At 41.7% G+C, this 20,456-nt stretch overlaps 2 protein-coding genes across 5 annotated transcripts; one reads left to right on the top strand and one right to left on the bottom strand.

Annotated features, from left to right (window-relative positions):
- Nucleotides 1–700: 700 nt before the first annotated feature.
- polr1h (RNA polymerase I subunit H) lies at nt 701–3,899 on the bottom strand. 2 transcript variants are annotated; one of them, XM_053683892.1, is made up of 5 exons: nt 3,760–3,899; nt 3,445–3,566; nt 1,800–1,900; nt 1,512–1,621; nt 701–924 (listed from the first exon to the last, which is right to left on the bottom strand). In XM_053683892.1, exons 2-5 carry the CDS (start codon nt 3,560–3,562, stop codon nt 900–902), a joined length of 354 nt encoding a protein of 117 aa, XP_053539867.1. In that variant the 5' UTR covers nt 3,563–3,566; nt 3,760–3,899; the 3' UTR covers nt 701–899.
- Nucleotides 3,872–19,269, top strand: ddx39b (DEAD (Asp-Glu-Ala-Asp) box polypeptide 39B). Of its 3 annotated transcripts, none has more exons than XR_006983305.2 (11): nt 3,872–3,986; nt 4,603–4,838; nt 4,968–5,095; nt 5,410–5,502; nt 6,028–6,211; nt 6,571–6,689; nt 14,164–14,295; nt 15,372–15,481; nt 15,571–15,719; nt 16,054–16,201; nt 19,022–19,269. XR_006983305.2 is itself a non-coding variant. In XM_017481686.3 (11 exons), the coding sequence occupies exons 1-11, from the start codon at nt 3,907–3,909 to the stop codon at nt 19,036–19,038; spliced, it is 1,392 nt and encodes a 463-aa protein (XP_017337175.1). In that variant the 5' UTR covers nt 3,872–3,906; the 3' UTR covers nt 19,039–19,269. The 3 variants fall into 3 exon arrangements, 1 of the variants encoding a protein (XP_017337175.1); XM_017481686.3 differs by having other exon boundaries at nt 15,571–15,715; XR_006983306.2 differs by lacking the exon at nt 15,571–15,719.
- The last annotated feature ends 1,187 nt before the right edge of the window (nt 19,270–20,456 follow it).

The raw sequence follows: 20,456 nt of genomic DNA, 5'->3' as shown, positions 1-20,456 counted from the left end.
ATTTTAGCATTAATGTGTAATGTAAGAAATAAAGTCCTTAATGTCCTGCTGTTAAAAGAAAATAATCAGTGACAGGGTGGTGTGATGAAGTAGAGTTACAGATACCATGCCAAAGTTGAATATTTTCCAATAACAGCACGACCTGAAGTGTTTTATTCCTCAGAAATCTGCCAATTATTATTTATTTTATTTTTTTAAAATAATGACAAACATGCCATTTGTTCTTATTACATTTGACGTTATAGAACATGCGCAAAACAAGTTAGTTCACGTAGGCTAGAACCAGTCCTTCCTTCACCAGCCTCTCTTTTTTGTCTCCTGAAGTGAATAATAATAATAATAATAATGATAATAATACAGCTTGTCATGTTACTCCAATATCACAAAGCACAAACTCCTCTGACACTGGAGACTCCTTCTTAAACGTTCCATAATGTTTCCTTCCAGAAAGCTACACCATACCAAGGATTAGTACTTTTCTTCATTCATTATTATAAATGATCTATATGTAATATATGCTATTATATCAACCATACAAGTCCCTGTGAATGAACTACTACAGAAATGATAACATTAGAATGAGTGTGTTAATGTACTGTAAGTCTGTGATTGGCAGATGAACTACTCTCGCAGCTGCTCTGACCGATCAGTATCAAACATTTGACAGCACGTTCCCAGAAGTTAAAGCGGCACGCTCGTGTTATGTCATTATTTTTTTATTATTTGAATACAAATCCTAAATTCAAAGAGTGTGAGCATACTGTAAAGACAGTCAGATGTAAAACGAGAGAGAGTGGGAGAGAGAGAGAGAGAAAATATTACACTTTGGTGTAGATGAAGTGAAAATTTTGTTATCCAAGAAGAGAAAGAAAAAAAAGAAAAAAAGAGAGCCTCTCCTCTCATGAGTCCTCCTTTTCTTGGTATCTGTTAAAAACACAAAATCAAGTGAGAAGTAATTCAATTTCTGTTGCATATACATCTGTTGCAAGTATACAGATATACTTACTCAAATTACATTAATTAATCAACTCACAATTGTTATTACGTCCTGCTTTTGTATTTTACGCTTCTCTCATATGATCAGATTTATATTTTGTCAAAAAAAAATTTTCTGCCATTATTTCACTTAACAAAATGACTGATGATTAGACCTCATGGGCAAGTTAGGTTTTTACAGGACGTGCATTAGATCCTGATGTTTCTGAGGATACTGATGAACTCCAGATACTGTAATGAGTTTATTAATCATATACTATTTAGTAGTAATAATATCAACCGATCGTGATTGTGTTCTCTGTGGAACTTATCCATATATAAACGAATGTTCAGCACGGAGTCTCTAAAGGCGCAGTTTAACTCCGTGCACAGTGCACCCACGAACAAATCAATAAATATCTCGGTCGACGTCTAATTTTGGGCTTTTATTTAAAATCTCAGTGACCGGCTCCATCCTGCACTTAAACGAATAAACGAATGCACTTAGGGTTATTATGAGTCCTGTGAAACATTACCTGCAGTGTATGCATGTGAAAAACACTGTCTGGCCTTCATCAGCAGATCTCATTTGTCTCGTGTGGTAAACCATTCCTTCTTTATTGCAGCGTGAACACTTCCTGTCAATCTGTTAAACAATTTGAGGACAATTAATGCGTCATGTGCATTACTAAGAGTGTTAATATTGACATTTATTTTAAGCAACAGAACACAATTCAGAATCCAAGGGTTCAGGGCCTCGTTTAAGAGCCCTGACATTGGCTTTCTGGAAGTTCTAATCTACCCGTTCAACAAAACTAACTCACAATTGGGCCTTTTAGCTCAGAGTCTTCACTCTCTACAGCAGATGAACTCTTCTCTAACGAATTAAACACCACCGATGACTTGATCATGTACCCTGAAAATTCTGAAGAGAGAAGAAAGGTTTCAACACATGCCATGCACATACATTAGGGATGTTATCATTAATATTATACATAGTGCTGTTGGTCAGAAGGTGGTGATTCATTTTCTCTAACAGCAACTTTGACAGCAGCACCAGCTCAAATTAAAATCATTTAGGTTAAAATCCATCCATTTTCTATAGCGCTTATCCTTTGCGAGGCCGTTGAGGAATCTGGAGCCTATCCCAGGGAGCATCGGGCACAAGGCGGGGTACACCCTGGACAGGGTGCCAATCCATCGCAGGGCACGATCACATACACACTCACACACCCATTCATACACTACGAGCACTTTGGACACGCCAATCAGCCTACCATGCATGTCTTTGGACTGGGGAGGAAACCGGAGAACCCGGAGGAAACCCCCGCAGCACGGGGAGAACATGCGAACTCCACATACACAGGGCAGCAGCCGGAATCGAACTCCCGACCCTGGAGGAGTGAGGCAAACGTTCTAACCACTAAACCACCGTGTGCCCATTCAGGTTAAAAAAAAATTGTAGCAAAATTCTCTCTTTCTTTTTTCAAATAGAGATGTGCAAGGGTCTGTTTTTTTTAATCACATGACAAATTTAGGTGGCTCTATTTCCCAAAATATACATAAAATATAACCAGCATGACCCCGACCAAGCAGTTACTAAGGATGAGTAAATGAACGCTGTAACTGCATAGTTCACGTTCAAGTCAGTGAACATGATCTTTCTTTGTCCAGCTCGCGTCTAGTTTTCCTGGGATAGACTCCAGAATCACCAAGACCCTGACCAGGATACAGCGCTTACTAAAGATGAATGCCACTGTTATTCTGTAGTAACTACACACAGCTGATCCCTAAATTATACAGAGAGAGTTGCATTTGGAAACAGTTCCTCTGCTCATGCCATTTTAATACACTTATTAATAAACACAACTTTTAGAAAAGACAGAAACAGAGCGTCATAAGTATAGTATAATTTCTGACACGGTTTTACTACATTGCGCCATCTAGTGTTGAGATAGTAATCGCACATATTTACTCTATATTATTCCATGTATATTACACCCCCCAGACACAAAATAATAATAATAATAATAATAATAATAATAATAATAATAATAATTAAACATCTCAGTAATGTTAGCATGTAGTGTTTAGACATGTCCGTCAAACCTTTAATAAATGCCATTCTTTATTTAAAAAAAAAAAAAAATCTGAAGTAGCCAGAGATCAGAGGGTACAGAAGTACGGTCTAATGTTTATTTGGATCAACAGTTACAATGCTACACTTTTAATGGTTAAGTGCCTTGCAAACAATAGAAACCATTACAGAAATTCTAAAGGTTTCCACTATAAATACCATTAAAAACCATTAACAAATGTAGTGTGCTTTGGGTCGCATTGTTAGGGTTTAATGGTTTGTATTGGTGTCCACTAGTCATAAACAGAACCCTACACATTACCATTAGGGACCTACAAGGACCATTAAAACCAATACAATTCCCATTATAACCATTAAACCCATGGACTCACCTTGGACAGGGATGCTGAAGGCGCACCGAGGGCAGGTAATGAAATCATGTAATTCTGGGATAGGAAGGATATTCCCACACTCCGGGCAAAAGTTTATATCCCCCTTGAAACACGACATTCCTCTAAAAATAGGAGGTAAACAAATGCAAATTTAAACGGGGGGAAAATCTGTGGAAATATTCTGTAAAACATTCCACGTGACAAATGAGTGAGACGCCATGCACGACAGTAACATATACGCGTGGGTGCGAGTAAATCCATTCCCGCATTCCAGCCGTTATTGAGTTCATTTAATCATGTTAATACTTCACTTACTATTCGTTGACGGCTCGTAATGTTGTTGAAACAGATAGAAACATAAGAAGAAACACGCAAGAGTCCGGAACGCTGATCAGGAGCTTGAATTTTATTCAGGCAAAACACAGGACACCGTTACTTCGGGGCCTTCGAGACGTTTGTCGCATGCTAATGCCGATGGTAAATACGCGCGAGCAGGTGAAGCGAAATTCACGAAATAAATTGTTGCACAGAGTGAATTCGACGTAAGTGTGTGGTTTATTTTAATGTCTGCGAAATAAAAACAAAAGAAGTGACGTGTAAATAAATATGACAGTTGGTTGTTAGGGGTCGGTAACGCGAAACAGTAACGCGAGCTAGCAATGCTAATCAGGTGTGTAGCGGTACTGGGACCGTTATATGCTCATCATCATCATCATCATCATCATCATTATTATTATTGTTATTATTATAATCTGCTGTGAAAATAAAAACACTAATGTTTGAATTAGTGGTTTTCATTAAATTAATACTCATAGCTCCTGTGTTTTCAGGATTATTATTATTATTATTATTATTATTATGTTGTTATACTGTGCCTGTTTTATCATGTGATCACGTGTCTGTTGCCATCCTGCCATTTAATCCATCACAGCCTTAGAAATTAATATTATAGGGATTGTACAAATATTATAATACATTTATATGGTGTTATTAATGAATAATATATACATATAAAAAAAAAAAAAAACTTGTCAGGCAACAGGAGTAAAAAATCATCTCAGGAGATCTGACTAAATCACAGGTGTTTAGGACAAGGGGATACCTGGAACAACCTGGTTCTGTTCTGTGCTTATTTGTTTATTTTTGTTCCCCACCCAGAATGACTGAGAACGACGTGGACAACGAGCTCTTAGACTACGAGGAGGATGAGGTGGATGCGACAGGAGGTGTCGGGGACGGAGGGCTCGCTGGAGACGGCAGCACCGTGGCCTTGAGGAAAGAAGGACTGAAAGGCTCCTACGTTTCCATCCACTCCTCAGGGTTCAGGGACTTCCTGTTAAAGCCTGAGCTCCTCAGGGCCATCGTGGACTGCGGTTTCGAGCATCCGTCCGAAGGTGAGTAGCGTGAGGAGTAATGTAATAAATCAACGTTTTTTTTTTTTTTTTTTGAGATATGTTGCTTCACCTAGAATCAAGACGTGCCAGAAGTGTGTAATTGGACTTTCTTTGTGCGTTCTCTTTCAGTTCAGCATGAGTGCATTCCACAAGCCATCTTGGGCATGGATGTGTTGTGCCAGGCCAAGTCGGGTATGGGGAAGACGGCCGTCTTTGTCTTGGCGACACTCCAGCAGCTGGAACCAGTGACTGGACAGGTAACATGCTGAAAACTCCATCACCATTAAATCCATTATTAAAGAATGTGGCCTAAAGTCAGTGACTGGGTAAGGAGTACATTAGTCATAGAAGGGTAACTCTCAACGTGATACTACCACCACCATGCTTTATTCTGAGACCATAGGACACTTAAATTGCGCACAGGTGAACTCCATTCAAATAATTATGTGAATTCTAATGGTAACAAGGGTTAACAAACAACCTTTACATTTTTTTATTATATGTAAATACTTTTGCAAGCAATATAGGATTCCTAATAATAACTACGAGATGCATACTTTCTCATTCCCAGGTTTCAGTGCTGGTGATGTGCCATACCCGAGAGCTGGCATTCCAGATCAGCAAAGAGTACGAGCGCTTCTCCAAGTACATGCCTACTGTCAAGGTTTGAAAATATCTTGAGGTGTATTCTGAGTGTTAAAGGAGCTGCTTCACTCCCCTCGCTCAGTACATTGTCCACTTCCTTATAAAGATGAGTTCGAATCAAAAGTAAAGAATTAAATTCACACAATAGTATAAATTAGTCGACCAGCCGAGATATATACGCCGATTAAGGGTTCGGTGAAGTAGAAATGAAGAAACAATAACATAAACGTCATTCATAAAGACCCCTACATGTGGCATACGGCTGTGACTGGAGAGTGATGCTGTAACGTCTATATTTTATCCCAAACTAGTCCACCTCCTTCTGTTTGTCAAATCAAATACTATACATGGCTTATTCGTTTTTCATATATCTAGCATAGCTGTATGTATCGCTTCCTTATGAAGAATGCTTAGGGGAGAAAACAGTGTTCTTCAAAGAAAAGCCATTATTCTTCTCAGTGCACTTGGCTTAATGCTATTTTTGTTTTTCTGTGGTACACTCTGTCTCTCTATATATATATTTATATATATCTCTCTCCCTCAGGTGGCGGTGTTCTTTGGCGGTTTGCCTATAAAGAAGGATGAGGAGACGCTGAAGAGAGAGAGTCCTCACATAGTGGTGGGAACGCCTGGCCGCATCCTGGCTCTTTCACGCAACAAGAGTCTCAACCTGCGCCACATCAAACACTTCATCCTGGACGAGTGTGACAAGATGCTGGAACAGCTTGGTGAGAGGCTTCTCAGAAATGAAAGCCCTGTTCCAAAATGGACTATATAGAGTTCATTATATAGTATCTTCACAGTGTTGAAAGAAATGACAGCTTTTAAAGGAATTACAGTTTTCAAAGAAATTACAGTGTTTAAAGGGATGACATTCTTCCAAGAGATGTAGTGTTCAGGGGGAGGAGGCGATCAGGGGGAGGAGGCGTTCAGGGGGAGGAGGCGATCAGTTTGTTTATCCACACATTCACACAGTACTGTTGTTTGTACCTTTTAAACAGTAAAAGGTCCCAGTGAAAACTCTTCATGTTAAATTCAGGACCTGAATGAAAAGAATTGATTTATTTTCTCTCTGTTGGTTTTTTAGACATGCGTCGTGACGTTCAGGAGATTTTCCGCATGACCCCGCACGAGAAGCAGGTCATGATGTTCAGCGCCACCTTGAGCAAAGAAATCCGGCCCGTCTGCCGAAAGTTCATGCAAGATGTAATTACACCTCCTCTCGCTCTACCACGGCAACCACTCCTCCCGTTAGCAACAGACCCCGCCCTAGCACTACTAAACGGCTGAAGTTAGAACAGGAGCCATTTTGCAGCCATATAGTAAAGTTAGAGAGAGGCTCTATAGAGCATAACGGCCTGTTCATCTCTCACTAGCTCTCTAAAACAGGCGACATCCAGCAGATTTAATTCCTTATCTGGCAGCCAGTGCTACATTTCCCAGTGGGAAAGACGTCACCTGGCAGCGTTAGTGCAGCTTAGCGTTAGTACGCCGTCACGTCCAGTCCGTTCTGCCGCGGTTCTCGTCTAGAAAGCCGTCATTTGCGCGGCTACTCGGGAAAAACCACACGGTTTAGGCGACACGCCATTTCTTTTTCAAAACATCTCGGATTAGACCAATATTTTCAAGTAGCATGTGGCGCTGCTTTGAATGAGAAGTGCAGAGGAGCTGCAATTATTGAGCACTTCAAAGCACTTCAGGGCCGTCTGTTTATGCAGTTCGAAGAAATAGGTGTAATTCAAGGTGAACAAAAGAGCCCAAGCAGTGTGCGATGTGATTTTCAATCAGAGTGAGAGAAAGATGGGGGGGGGGGGGGGTGGGGGGGGTAGGTACAGGGACAGTTTTCTACATCATTCCCTTTCTTTATTCTTTCCCATTTACGAAGGCAGCTATGTTTAACGCTGGCCCGTTTGTCAGCCCGGGGCTTAGTGCTCGCAAATCCTCTCGCTCTTTCATTAAAACGAGGCCCTCAGCGGACCTGCATGACTGCTAATTACATAAAACCGGGGAAATACATCCAAAACAAACAGAGCTCCAGGGACCTCGTGGTCAATTCTCCGCTTTTGAAGAAAAACGACTTTGTAATTAAGTCACCCGTCGTCAGCCGAGTATTAAAAGCGGCCCGCGCCTTTTCCTGCCTGAAGACGGACCGCTTCGTCATGGCTGCCTCGAAGAAGTGCCCCGGCTTGAAGAAGAGAAGAAGGGAAAGTGTGTGAGAGGTGGAGGCGGAGCAGGAGGGAGGAAACTCGGCACAGACTTTTGTAATAAGTGACGAAGCGAGGAAAGCTGTGGAATATTCTCCATGAAGAACCGACGACAGCCACGTGTGAAGCCACGCCCATCACGTCATGCAAAGAGTCGTCACGCACCACGATATCCAGCCATCAGGAACACACACACACACACACACACACACACAGAGTCTCTCCCAAGAGTAATTTATTTAGTCTGGAGAAATTAAGGTAGTAACAAACAGACAAAACAAACTGTGACGTGCAGATTAAGACGAAAGCTGAGGTGAGCGAGTCGAGAACACTTAGAGGAACACGTCTGATTTCACATCATTCCATACTCTATTGAAGAAAAAAAAAGAGAATCGCTTTAAAAATTTAAATATTAAAGACAAAAAAAATACTCTGGTGAAATTTCTCACTTTTTCGTCTGTTTGCATCGGAGCTACACGGCTAAAATGTAGCTAACAAGTAGTTGCGCCTTCTCGCTAAGAAAAGGTCTACTTTCACCAATAAAGTCAAATATTACATGATTATTTAGCAACATAATCTGCAACTAAGTACTTAGCGACTGCTGGAGAGGTAACATTAGTTATCTGAGTTTAATAGCTGGCTAAGTTTCCTAACCTGCTAGCTAGTCTTAGTGCTGTATCGTGTAATTAAATCCAAGCACGGCCAAGCTAGTTATCGTATCGTGTAAACCAGGAGCAAAGTTTGATAGCAAGCTGCTTGTGCTAACTTGTAAAGGCATTAGCCTAGGTTCTCAAGCGAGTTAGCTAACATAAGGCTGTCATAGGCTCCGTGAATTTGCCCTCAAGTGTTTAGGCTTGTTGGTGTTAGTCTAATCACAACCAAGCTAGTTATTATAGTGTGGAAAGGTTTCAGAGGAACCTGGATAGTCTGCAAACTATTGTTGAATTAAAAGCGTAAATGAGTACGCTAGCAAGTTAGCCAACATGAGGCTATTAGATTGTGTATTTGCCATGTTAGCGAGTGTTAAAAGGGAGACCTAACTACAAGGTGGGAATGTGCAATGGATCAATGAGGTAATTAGGCAAATAGCCTCTACGTCCTTTTTTTAATTCCCAAATCACCCCACCAGCTGATTTTCCCAATCCCACACCAACTACCAAGAGATGGTGCAGGCTAACACGTGCTTCCTCTGAGACAGGTGAAGCCAGCCAGACGCATCTTTTTTTTTTCGTCCTGCGCAGGGCACTGTGACACACTCGGACGAAAGCGCTATCTGCCCTCTTCCGCATACATGGGCTGACAGACACACACGCACGATTGGCTAGGGTCACTCTGATTGACAGGAGAGAGAGAGCGTACACGGATGGCTGTGGCATCGTCAGAATTCAAACTCGTGACCTCCTGGCCACAGGGCGGAGGCTTTTCTGTCGCGCCGTCAAGAAACGAATGCAAAAATCGAGCAAACTCCGCAGTATTCGGAGGAGCTCGCAATTTTTCAAACCGACTGAGACGCGTCACGTGACCCGTTCAGCCGAAGCGCTCTTCGATTCACGTGCGTCGAACACGAATACAGCTAAGAGGTCTCATTTACCAGCAAGCATCACTGAGAAAGAATTCCGTACAATTACGAATTCGCCGATTCGAGTCGTTTTATAGCAAAAAAATTAAAAGCCGCAGCAAAATCGAGCATTTTTTGGCTGCAGCAATCGCAAAAAACCTCCTTAGTTTGTATGATCTAAATATAATCTAATTCGAAACTCTACCGATGACCACGTAGTTAATAATTAGATTATAATCGTCAGTATATCGCCCATATTTCCAGGACAGACTTAGCAGTAGGGCACCTGGGACGGAATCCAAACATCCTCTCATCTTACCACCGCGTATGACATGGTACCAGATTGTTCAGTGAAGCTTTCGTCGTGGTTTTAGATTTTACTACGTGGCACCGTGGCCTCAATGTTTTCATTTTCAAAGCCACAGCACAAAAAAAAAAATCTTATCGAAATAAAGTCCTAAAGTGCCCTTCGTTATTAATTGAACTTATCAAGCAGCAGGAGAGTAACAGCCTCGTTATATCCGTCACGCCGAGTGTGATCGGATATCTTTATAGAAACGTTCCATTCATAGCCTGCATCGTGTCCTGTGGAGCTGCTGCGTGTAATCCTTCATTCTCCTCTGAATGGAAAACTACCTTTAAAATGGTTCTGGCCGTCTCATCACAACCGTTACTTTTATTTCTCGTTCTATCAGAACAAGCGCTTGAGTGAATAACGAGCGCGGTTTCACGACTCGGGCATCGGCAAATGACGAGCCACGTCGTTAAAGCAGCATGCCGAACACGTCCGGAATGTAATGAAGTCTTGAGAACTTTCCCAAGTGCTCGCGTTTACACCCTGGAACCCCTCGATCACTCGCGCGCCACAGATTTGCACTTCAAGTGTGAAATTGGAGGGGGGCCGCAGGGCTTAGGGCACCATTTGGGACGGCGCCGGTGCACTAAAGCACATCTGCGTGACGGTTTTCCATTACTTGTTAGCTACATTAGCCCGCAAAAGCTGAAAAACGCGGACGTTGGACAGCAAGCCCGTCTTGGCCGATCGACTACGTTTTCGGGGAAATTGTGTGAATTAGAGTTTCCGTACTGAACTGTTCATTGAATAAGGGCGGCTTAGAGCTTCTCACAAATCTTCCTGGATGTTAATTTGCATATGCAGTGGGGGGAATAAGTATTGGACGCGTCAAAAAAATTTTCAGCATATATATTTCCAATGAGGCTATTCACATGAAGACTTTGGTATTAACTCAAGAAGTCCATAAATGAAGTTATGTGTAATGAAGTGGAATAGCACAGGAAAAAAGTATCGAACACACTAAGAAAAAAACACTTCTCTTAGGCAAGGGACCAGCCGAAATCCGTAAGTAATTATACCCCCTATCTGTGCAAATTAATATCAGCTGGGTGAGTAAATTGATGGTCTATAAAAAGGCTTTTCGTTACCAAGGTGTCACACAAGAAACATCTCATGATGGGTAAAAGCAAAAGAGCTCTCCCAAGACCTTCACTACCTTATTGTTGCGAAACATACTGAGGGAATCGGATACAGACGTATTACAAAACTTCTGAATCTTCCAGTAAGCACCACCGTGGCCGTTATCCACAAGTGGAAGCAACACGTGTGTTTTCTCATTTGTAATTCGCTTTGGACTAAAGCGTCTGCTAAATGAGTAAATGTAAATTTAAACTTCACTCCGTCATCAACTGGCCACACACAGGAGCTCCTCATATGATTTCTGACCAGGGAGTCAGAAGAACAGTCAGAAGAGTAGCCCAAGAGCCAAGGACCACTCGGAAAGAGCTCCAGAAACACTTGGAGGCAGCAGGTATCATCGTCACAGAGAAAACAATAGGCAGTGCACTCCACTGCTCACGCTCACCACGAAAGACTCCATTACTGAAGAAAAGGCATGTCGAAGCTCATTTAAAGTTCGCTACAACTCATTTGGACAAGCCTATGAGATACTGGGAGAGTGTAGTCTGGTCAGACGAGAGCAAAATTGAACTTTTTGGCTGTCATACTACACACCATGTTTGGAGAAGAAATGGCACTGCACATCACCCTTAAAACACTATAAGAACAGTGAAGTGTGGAGGTGAAGCATCATGGTGTGGGGCGGTTTTTCATCGCACGGTACAGGCAGACTTCATATAATTGAAGGAATGATGAATGGAGGCCTTTACCGGGAGATTCTTGAGAAGAATCTGCTGCATCCACCAGGATGATGAAGATGAGACGTGGGTGGAGCTTCCAGCAGGACAACCATCCAAAGCATACAGCAAAGGAAACTCTCACTTGGTTTCAGAGAAAAAAAATCAAGGCGTTAGAATGTCCCAGTCAATCACCTGACTTCAGTCTAATTGAACAAGATTTAAAGACAGTATGTTTAGAAGAACGGACCAAAATCACACCTGAATACACATTCATTTCTCCATACAGGAAGCGTCTTGAAGCTGTCGTTACAAACAAAGGCTTCTCCACTAAATAGTAAATCCTGTACATTTCAGTTAGCGTGTTCAATAGTCCCCCCCCCGTGTCATTCCTCTTTATTACACACTACTTTATTTATGGACTTCACTGGTGTGAATTCTTCCTATGTCCAGATTTATTGAGTTAATACTGATGTCTGGTGAAAATTTCATCTGAATAGTCCCATAGGAAATATATTTACTGAAAAAAATGTTGACGCGTCCGATCCTTATTTTCCCCACTGTATAATTTGCATATAACCAAATACACCACACAAATACAGGGTCAGGGAAGAGAGCAGAAGCTATATCAGGCTGCAGAGAGAAGAGACGGGTCAGGCATGTATTTTTAACTAATCCTGAACTGAGATTAACGCGCCGAGATATGAGATTGAGACGAGGCCATAGACAGAACAGCTGCAGTCGTGTCGGGGTCAGATGGATCGTTTAAGGCGCAGTGATCGTGATGATTAAGCTGTCTGCAGGTAAGTGGAGTGTGGAACATCCAGCGACATAGTGAACAGTGTCGTCTGCAGACCGGTTGTACGAGGAGTGTCTCCGCTGTCAGGTTTTCCGCATCACGTGAATCGCTGTTTACGCGTCGTCAAAAGTTACACTCTTGAGCAGCAAATATACACCGCCAGCCAAAAAACCCCCACGTTTTCTTCTGCATTTACTTATAGGTTAATTAGTAGGACACACTATGCGTATGAAATGCATACTGTACGGAGTTGAGAGTGAGGAATCGCTCTGGGATCCCGATGGGAAGTCTCCGGGCGCGTGTCGGGATCGGCGGTCTTACGGCGGAACATGCTCACCACGTGATTTAGCGCGACCAAAGTTTTGGCAGTGTAAAAAACTGTTTGGCTCTTAAAATGATTGCTGGAATAAAAGCCACCAATAGCAGGACGGCAGGGGATTATGCCAGGCAAAGTCATTTTCATAGAGGAAAACGTTGTGTTATAGAATTCGGCCGGGGATCTAAACCTAATGCTTTTTTTGGGGTTTTTAAGGAAAATTGATTTTAAATCCCTTGGATAGATACCCTTTGACATTTCTCGCCATGAAAATAGCCATCGAAGCCGGCACGGCGTTAAAACGCAAGCAATCAAAACTGTATGATCTCGTACCGTGATCTTATAAGACCGCTGACATTGCAAAGTGTAAAACTTCATAGGTTTAAGCCCGTGGATAAAAAGCCATCGACCGTCCCGTGTCAGTCGTAAGGCGAATATGTTCGTCCCACCGGGATTTCACAATTACGCAAACTCCGCAAAAAAGAACGTTTTTCACAATCGCGGCGGATTCGGGTCGAGACGCGTCATGTGACGTCACCGCAAAGTCCATTCAATCAAAGCCCTCGTGCCTCGAACACGAGTGCAAGCGAAAGGTCTCATTTCCCAACAAACATCACCGCGAAGGAGCACGCGAAACAGTTTTGCCAGTCCGAGTAGTTTTCCGCAAATCGCATCGCAAACATCGAAGGAGAAAAAAACATGCGCGTGGAAAATCGAGCATTTTTGGCTGCAAAAAAAAAAAAAAAACCCCTGCGAAATCCTGTACGGACTGATATGTAGCATGTTAGAAGATTTTAGAGTATTTAAATGTTACTTATTAACCCAAAAATGCGAGAGGAAAAAAAGCTGTTTTACTGGCTGTGTGTGTTAGATGTTATCTGAGTAAATGCCTGGGCTTCACTACTAGATTTATACAATTCAAACTTGTGTTTTGACAAACATCCCAGATTACTGTGTTTTGCTCCTTTTTCTTAGTACTTCAGTCATCACGTACACGTATCACGTACATTACCCAGAAGCACCACAAGAGATTGCCTTGTTCTCACGTTTGGCATCTTTAGCAGAAGTTCACGTGAGCAAACGTGACTTCAGATCTAACAACCCTTCAGCTCGAGTCTTATTGCAGACGTGATGTCAGGATTGCGTTCCTGGCGTCTCCTCCACTCTACAGGGTTCTGCAATGTAAATATTGTTCGTTTGCAGTTTTAAACCAGGGTTGCTGCGACTGGACTGGGTGTAGATCAGACGGGTTGAGATTGGATTTTAAACAGCGTTCCACAGGATAAATCTGGGAAGGCGGGTCTGAAATCAGAACAACGTTCGAGGTTATTGGAAGAGGCGAATCAGCCCGATTATCCTCTAGTGTGGCCCTGGCATAAGTAAATTGTGCATAAGTGTAGTCTGCATTTATTTCTGTCAGGGAGGGGGAGGGGAGGGTGTGTCTAACCCCCGTCCCTTTTGTTTCTGCTTCTCCTCTTCCTGTTTCACTCACTCATCACCCCCATTTCTTTCTGAAACCCTCAAACATCCCTGCCTCGCCTTGTAAAATTCCACTTCCTGCCTGCGTCCTTACACCCTGTACCCGCTCCTTCCCCCTTTCCCCCCGATCCCGTCCTGTACCTCAACGCCACCTGGTCCACCGGTCATCTCAGCCCATGGAGATATTTGTGGACGACGAGACCAAGCTGACCCTGCACGGCCTGCAGCAGTACTACGTCAAGCTGAAGGACAACGAGAAGAACAGGAAACTGTTTGATCTGCTGGACGTGCTCGAGTTCAACCAGGTATCTCAGTGTACACTCAACAGCCGGTCTTTTAAAGCGGCGTTTCGCAATCCTGAGCCTTTTAGTCTGCACGTTTTGGTCCACGCCGCTGGATGAATTTTACAGCAGTACGAAGTCTCTCCTCAACTAACCCCAACCCGCTCTGCTGAAACTTCATATAGTATATCCATCAAAGTTTGTTTGGTCAATTCTGATTGGCCAGTCCCACCAAGAATTTCCCTGTTCATCAAAGTCATCTTTGGCGTTGCTGTACAGTCGTGTTCACGCCCGGTGGGCGTACGTGTAGATTTCTTCATAACGTATTAACGACCTGAACATCTTTAATAATTAGAGTTTTGTAAGTAGAGTAGTAGAAGTAATTACAATAAAAATCGCAAACAACGTTAATAGTCACGATTCCTCGTGCGAGAAACTCGTACTATTATACGAGTAAATAAAAAGTATTGATTTAAATAAATCTGACCTGTTTGAGTTCTTAAATAAATAAAAACCTAGCTATTGTTCTGTAAACCTGGCTGTATTCTGTTTTTTTTTGGGGGGGGTCAGAAACAATTTCTGGGCCAGAAATTTTTTTAAATACAATGCTTGAAATAAAGAAGCTAGTAAAATCTATTTCTATGCCAGTGTTACAATTCTTTTCTTTTTTCTTTTTTTTTTAAATAAGTTTTGTTCTCTAATTTTATATGATTATTACAGAGTGAGAATGACTTTTTAAGATTACAAACGGCAGCTTTAAAAGCTTTTACTCTGCAACACGATGACATTCCCTATGTAATCATAATTCTTAGCTTTCTTTTCTATAGAAAGAATGTCGATTTTTCTTCGAACGTGTCTGAAGTTATATGATTATTCCCGGATGTAAATACTTTTAAACGTTACAGAGTGCACCCTTAATAAGCTCAGTTCGTTAATAAGCTTAATAAGGGCCAGTGTTGGGAAACTGCCGGAATTCTAGTTGATATAATTCGATGTCTCCACAATGCGCTGCTGTCGCTTTGGGATTTTATTATTGGCTCAGAATGAATGATTATACGTTGTTATAAATAACGCCGGCTTGTGTGTTCTGGCTGTTGTAGGTGGTAATCTTTGTGAAGTCAGTGCAGCGCTGCATCGCTCTGGCGCAGCTGCTGGTGGAGCAGAACTTCCCCGCCATCGCCATCCACAGAGCAATGCCTCAGGAGGAGAGGTGTGTACACACACACACGCACACGCACACGCACGCACACACTCTGTGCTTCCCCTGCAGCGGTTTGACGTTTCGAATCGTTACCGCAGGCTCGCTCGATATCAGCAGTTTAAAGACTTTCAGAGACGCATCCTCGTGGCCACTAACCTGTTCGGCAGAGGAATGGACATCGAAAGGGTCAACATCGCCTTTAACTACGACATGCCCGAGGATTCAGACACGTACCTGCACAGGGTTGGTCAGCACTGGCTTAGTAATTAGCGATAAGATCATTTAATTTCGATATAAGCAGGTACCAGTAATTATTTATGCCAAGTATTGTGATATATTATATTGTAATAGATACAGACATGTCACAATGTCACCCCTGTGTTTTCTGTATTTAAAAAACAAACAAACTACGATACACTCCAGCATGTCATCTTTAGTGTCATGGAAGACATTGTGATTTATTTACGCTACTTATTTACTCTACTGTTAATTTATTTAAGGTTTAAGAACAGAACTTGTATCATGATATCGAATAATTCGAAGACATTATTAACGTGGAACACGCTAATATATTTCCTCAGGTGGCCAGGGCGGGCAGGTTCGGCACAAAAGGTCTAGCCATCACGTTCGTGTCGGATGAAGGCGATGCCCGAACGCTGAACGACGTTCAGGACAGGTTCGAGGTGAACATCAGCGAACTTCCAGAGGAGATCGACATCTCGTCTTACAGTAAGCGCTGCACCACCCGCTCCTTTCCGGAGAGCCGTGAGGACTGTGACTGTGAAGGGAAGTTTAGTAACAAGACTCGAATAGTATCATTGATTCAAACTGAAGGGACGTACTCTCGAGACTAAACTAGGCTAAACTGTAAGATTAAAAAAAATAATAATAATAATAATGATTTTTAATTACTTGTGTGCAACATTAGCCTCATAGCTCAAGGGCGGTGTATTTAAACAAGCAACGTCTTATGCTAATCAAATTTATTTGGGGTGAAATATTGATTTAATTTATGTTTAAAGATACTAATTGAACCGTTTCGCCCACAACAGATTGATTTAAGAAGCTGCGGTGTCCTGTTACGTGTCAGTCCGGGAAAACTTGCTGAAAAACCACGTTTTAACCAAAATAATTTTTTCATCTCTAACATACCGTACTTTGCTACCTCACCTAAGAAACCGTAAATACACTCCTGGAAAATAATTTTTAAAAAAACAAGCGCCAAGCCCAAAATGGCACAATGTTAAGCTTTTAACACACGGAAAGCATTCGCATCGCTTCATAAAACCGGGATTAAACTACTGGGGTCACATGGGTTACGTTCATGATACCGTTTTGGAGCTTGAACGTTTTGGTTACATGGACTGTTAATGGAGGGACGGAAGTCTCCGAGGTTTCATTAAAAATATCTTCGCTTGTGTTCCGAAGATGAACGGAAATCTTACGGGTTTGGAACGAGACGAGGATGAGTAACTGATGACAGAATTTTCATTTTCGAGTGGACTACCCCTTTAAAGCTTCATAGTTTGCTCCATTTTTTTGAATGATTTTTTTTTGTTTGTTTGCCCAGGAGTGTATATTTACCCAAAATGACAAACGCAGTGGTTAAAACATTCTATTTGCCTTTATATGTCGAAGTGTCGTTTAAATAGTAATAGTAAACGTCACGCTTTGATCGAGTTGTTGTAGTGAAACAGACGCAGTCCTCATCGGTGTATTGTGCCGTATGATTGACGACACTTTTATTTCAGTTCGAATGGAACTGTACTGAATCGTGTCGTATTGTATACAGTCTTATGTTTGTCGTTCAAACAGACGCCCTTGTTTAAATGTGTAAATGAAATATAAAGCCCGAACGTCGAGCCCTTAAACACTCACTTGCTCAGGGTTATAAATCCAGTCCCTGCAGGATTTTGCGATCACAGAAATCAACGCAAAATCAGGGAGCTTGCGATTTTTCACAATAAGCGCGTATTTTCCGTAGGTTTGGGCCAAGGCGTGTCATGTGATGTTATCACAACACGTATTTCGATTCACGTGCAAGGAACCAGCAAACATCACTGTGGAAGACAATTACGTACAAGTGCGATTTCACCGATTCGAGTAGTTTTCTTTAAAAAAAAAAAATGCAAATTTAGAAAAAAAAGCCGCAGGAAAATCGAGCCTTTTTGACCGCAACAATCACAAATAAACTCCGCAGAAATCCGGTTCGGACTGGAGATCCAGCGAAGACGAGAGAATAGACAGCAGGCTGGTTTGGAGCGTCGGGTCCTCCGTGTTTATTTGTGCACTCGGCGTCTCTCGAGATCAGTGTTTTCATCAACAGGACTTCAGAAAGCTCTCACCAGCTTCTGAAGTTTATGTAAAGAGAAGAAGGGAGTGGGGGAGAGATAAGAGTGAAGCAGGCCTGGAGAGATAAGAGAACAGCGAATGTTATCACCTCTGGCCTCGGTGTGTTCCGTCACAGAGGCGCACCATACCAAAACACAAGGAATAACTCAAATACAGCATGCGCACCATGTACAGCCCTCAAACTGAATACACGACCGGACAGAAAACTTTTAGATAAACTTTTATACTTTTAATAATTAAAGGCAGTCATCAGATTGTGATGTTTTCCCGCCTCTTCGGTAAACAATCCTCTAAAGAGATAGAGTTGTGCTCAGAAGTTTACATACCCCTTGCAGAATCTGCAAAATGTTAATAATAATAATAAAAAAAAAGGATCCTTAAAATTGCATTTTGGTTTTTATTATTTAAAACTACCCTGAATAAGGGGGTGTAAACTTTTGAACAGGATGATCAGTGTAAATTGTTATTATTCTGTTTATATATTGAATTTTTTTTTATTTAGTACTGCACTTCGGAAGCTACAGAAGACAAAATAATAACATTTTACACCGATCATCCTGTTCAAAAGTTTACACCCCCCTCCCTGGATCTTACTGTATCGCGTTCCCTTCTTGAGCGTCGGTGAACGTGTGCACCTTTCGTGATAGTCGTGTACGAGTCTCTCAGTCGTCCTCGGGGTGAGAAGACGGATCTCGACATCATATATTCGCCGTTGGAAAGGAGTTAAATATGCAGAAGATGCTGGAAAAGTAAAGAATGTGCAGGACCTGGAGGATTTTTCTGAAGAACAGTGGGGCGGTTTAACTGCTCAGGACAAACAAGGGACTCATGAAGAACTCTCACAAAACATAAACACAGTCTCTGATCATCCAGGTAACGACACACGGGATTAATAATCAAGCGTGTGTAAACGTTTGAACTGGTTCATTTGTGTAAATTGAGTTATTATTGTGTCTGGTGGAATATATGTAAACATCTGTTATGTGAAATAGATCATTCAGGGTTAGGGTTTTTAAAAAAAATTTTTTAAATTATTAACACGTCGCAGATTCTGCAAGGGGTGTGTAAACTTACGAGCACAGCTGTCATTCAATGCAAATCCAAACGGATTTACCGAGTCCTGCTTGTGCCCTTGTATTCATCGATGTGATCATTTACTTAACATACAAAACGAATTTTTTTCCCCCTGTGTGACAGTCGAGCAGACGCGGTAAAGCGTGACGTCGTGGAGAAGAGGCGGCGCGTGTGGAGAGGACGCCTGGGAGGAGCAGCACTCAGTAGCCTGCGTTTCACACAGACTGTTAGTGAGAATGTAAACCTGAACAAAGAAAAATCTGTAGATCTATAATTAAGAACACTTACACGGGTTCTTAAATGCCTCTGAAACGTCTCTGATGCTTTTATATATATATATATATATATATATATATGTGTGTGTGTGTGTGTGTGTGAATAAAAGCAGCTTTGTTTATTTTAAGCTATAGAACCAAGACGATAAAATACGATTTTATTTACCGTTTCAAAGGTTTCATTTATTTCCTGGTTGTGTCACTGACATTTTTTATTTTTATTTTTTTTTTAAATCGAGTTTTTTTTTGTCCGCGTGTTGGATCGAGCTATGTTTATTTTGATGAAGCATCAGTCGTAAAATAGTGGAACAGTACGCTGTGCCAGTAGTTATTAATGAAGGCATGACGGATATGGAGTTGTAAAAGAGTGTCGATGTGCCTGATACACTAATCTGTGTTCTGTGTTTAATGCCTGTCAGAAAAGAAAAGAAAAAAAAACACACACACACTATGTTTGTTCATTTACAGCTACTTTTGTCTTAATAATCTAAAAGATGTGTAATATTGTATTGGATTAACATTAGTATTGAGATGCTGTACAGTAAAAGGTGCATTAGGTACGAGTTTTCCTTTTTATATTCCGGATCTGGTTGCGGTTGCGATCGTTAGTCGTTACAAGTCTACGGTACAGCAAAGTATTCCGAATTCTAGCTTTTCTTTTTGACAGTTAAGAGAAAGAGCGCACTGTTTTTCCTACATAATGCACCTTTAGGACTTTTTGGTACGTCTCATAGTGCTTACCAGTATTCTGAATTTCATAATTAAATACAAAATACAAACTGCTGTTGTATCCGTGACGATTCTTCTGGTTCTGTTGCCCTTTAATGTCTTAAGTAAGGAATAAAACACTTTATGGTGTTGTAGGAAAATAATCAGCGGTGTTGTGGTGGAGTTACTGATTACGCGTACGTGCACGTAGTGCGATATTAATCGGAATTTGGCAGTGTTAGTATTGGAATCAGTATCGAGGCAGGTTAACGCCGCAGTCCGATTGCCTGATTCAGGTTAATACGATACTCTGATTCCCAACGCTGGAATATATAAATGTCTGCATGAATCGGAAATTTATTGCATGTGAACAACTTATTCAGAAACTCCACTGAAAGGAGATCTATGCGCACGCTCAGTCCGCAAGGAATCGTGGGAGATAACAGACGCTCAGCTGTAGGCTAGGTGTTTAGGAACGGCAGCTCGGGCGTATTTACACCGACCACGTATACAGGAATATTCCCACGCGTGTACGCAATACGGCTGCAACCCGGATATAGACCGTAAACGGAATT

Source organism: Ictalurus punctatus, chromosome 12 (genome assembly GCF_001660625.3).
Source record: "Ictalurus punctatus breed USDA103 chromosome 12, Coco_2.0, whole genome shotgun sequence".
Lineage (NCBI taxonomy): Eukaryota > Metazoa > Chordata > Actinopteri > Siluriformes > Ictaluridae > Ictalurus > Ictalurus punctatus.
This window is presented reverse-complemented; position numbering and strand designations above follow the sequence as displayed.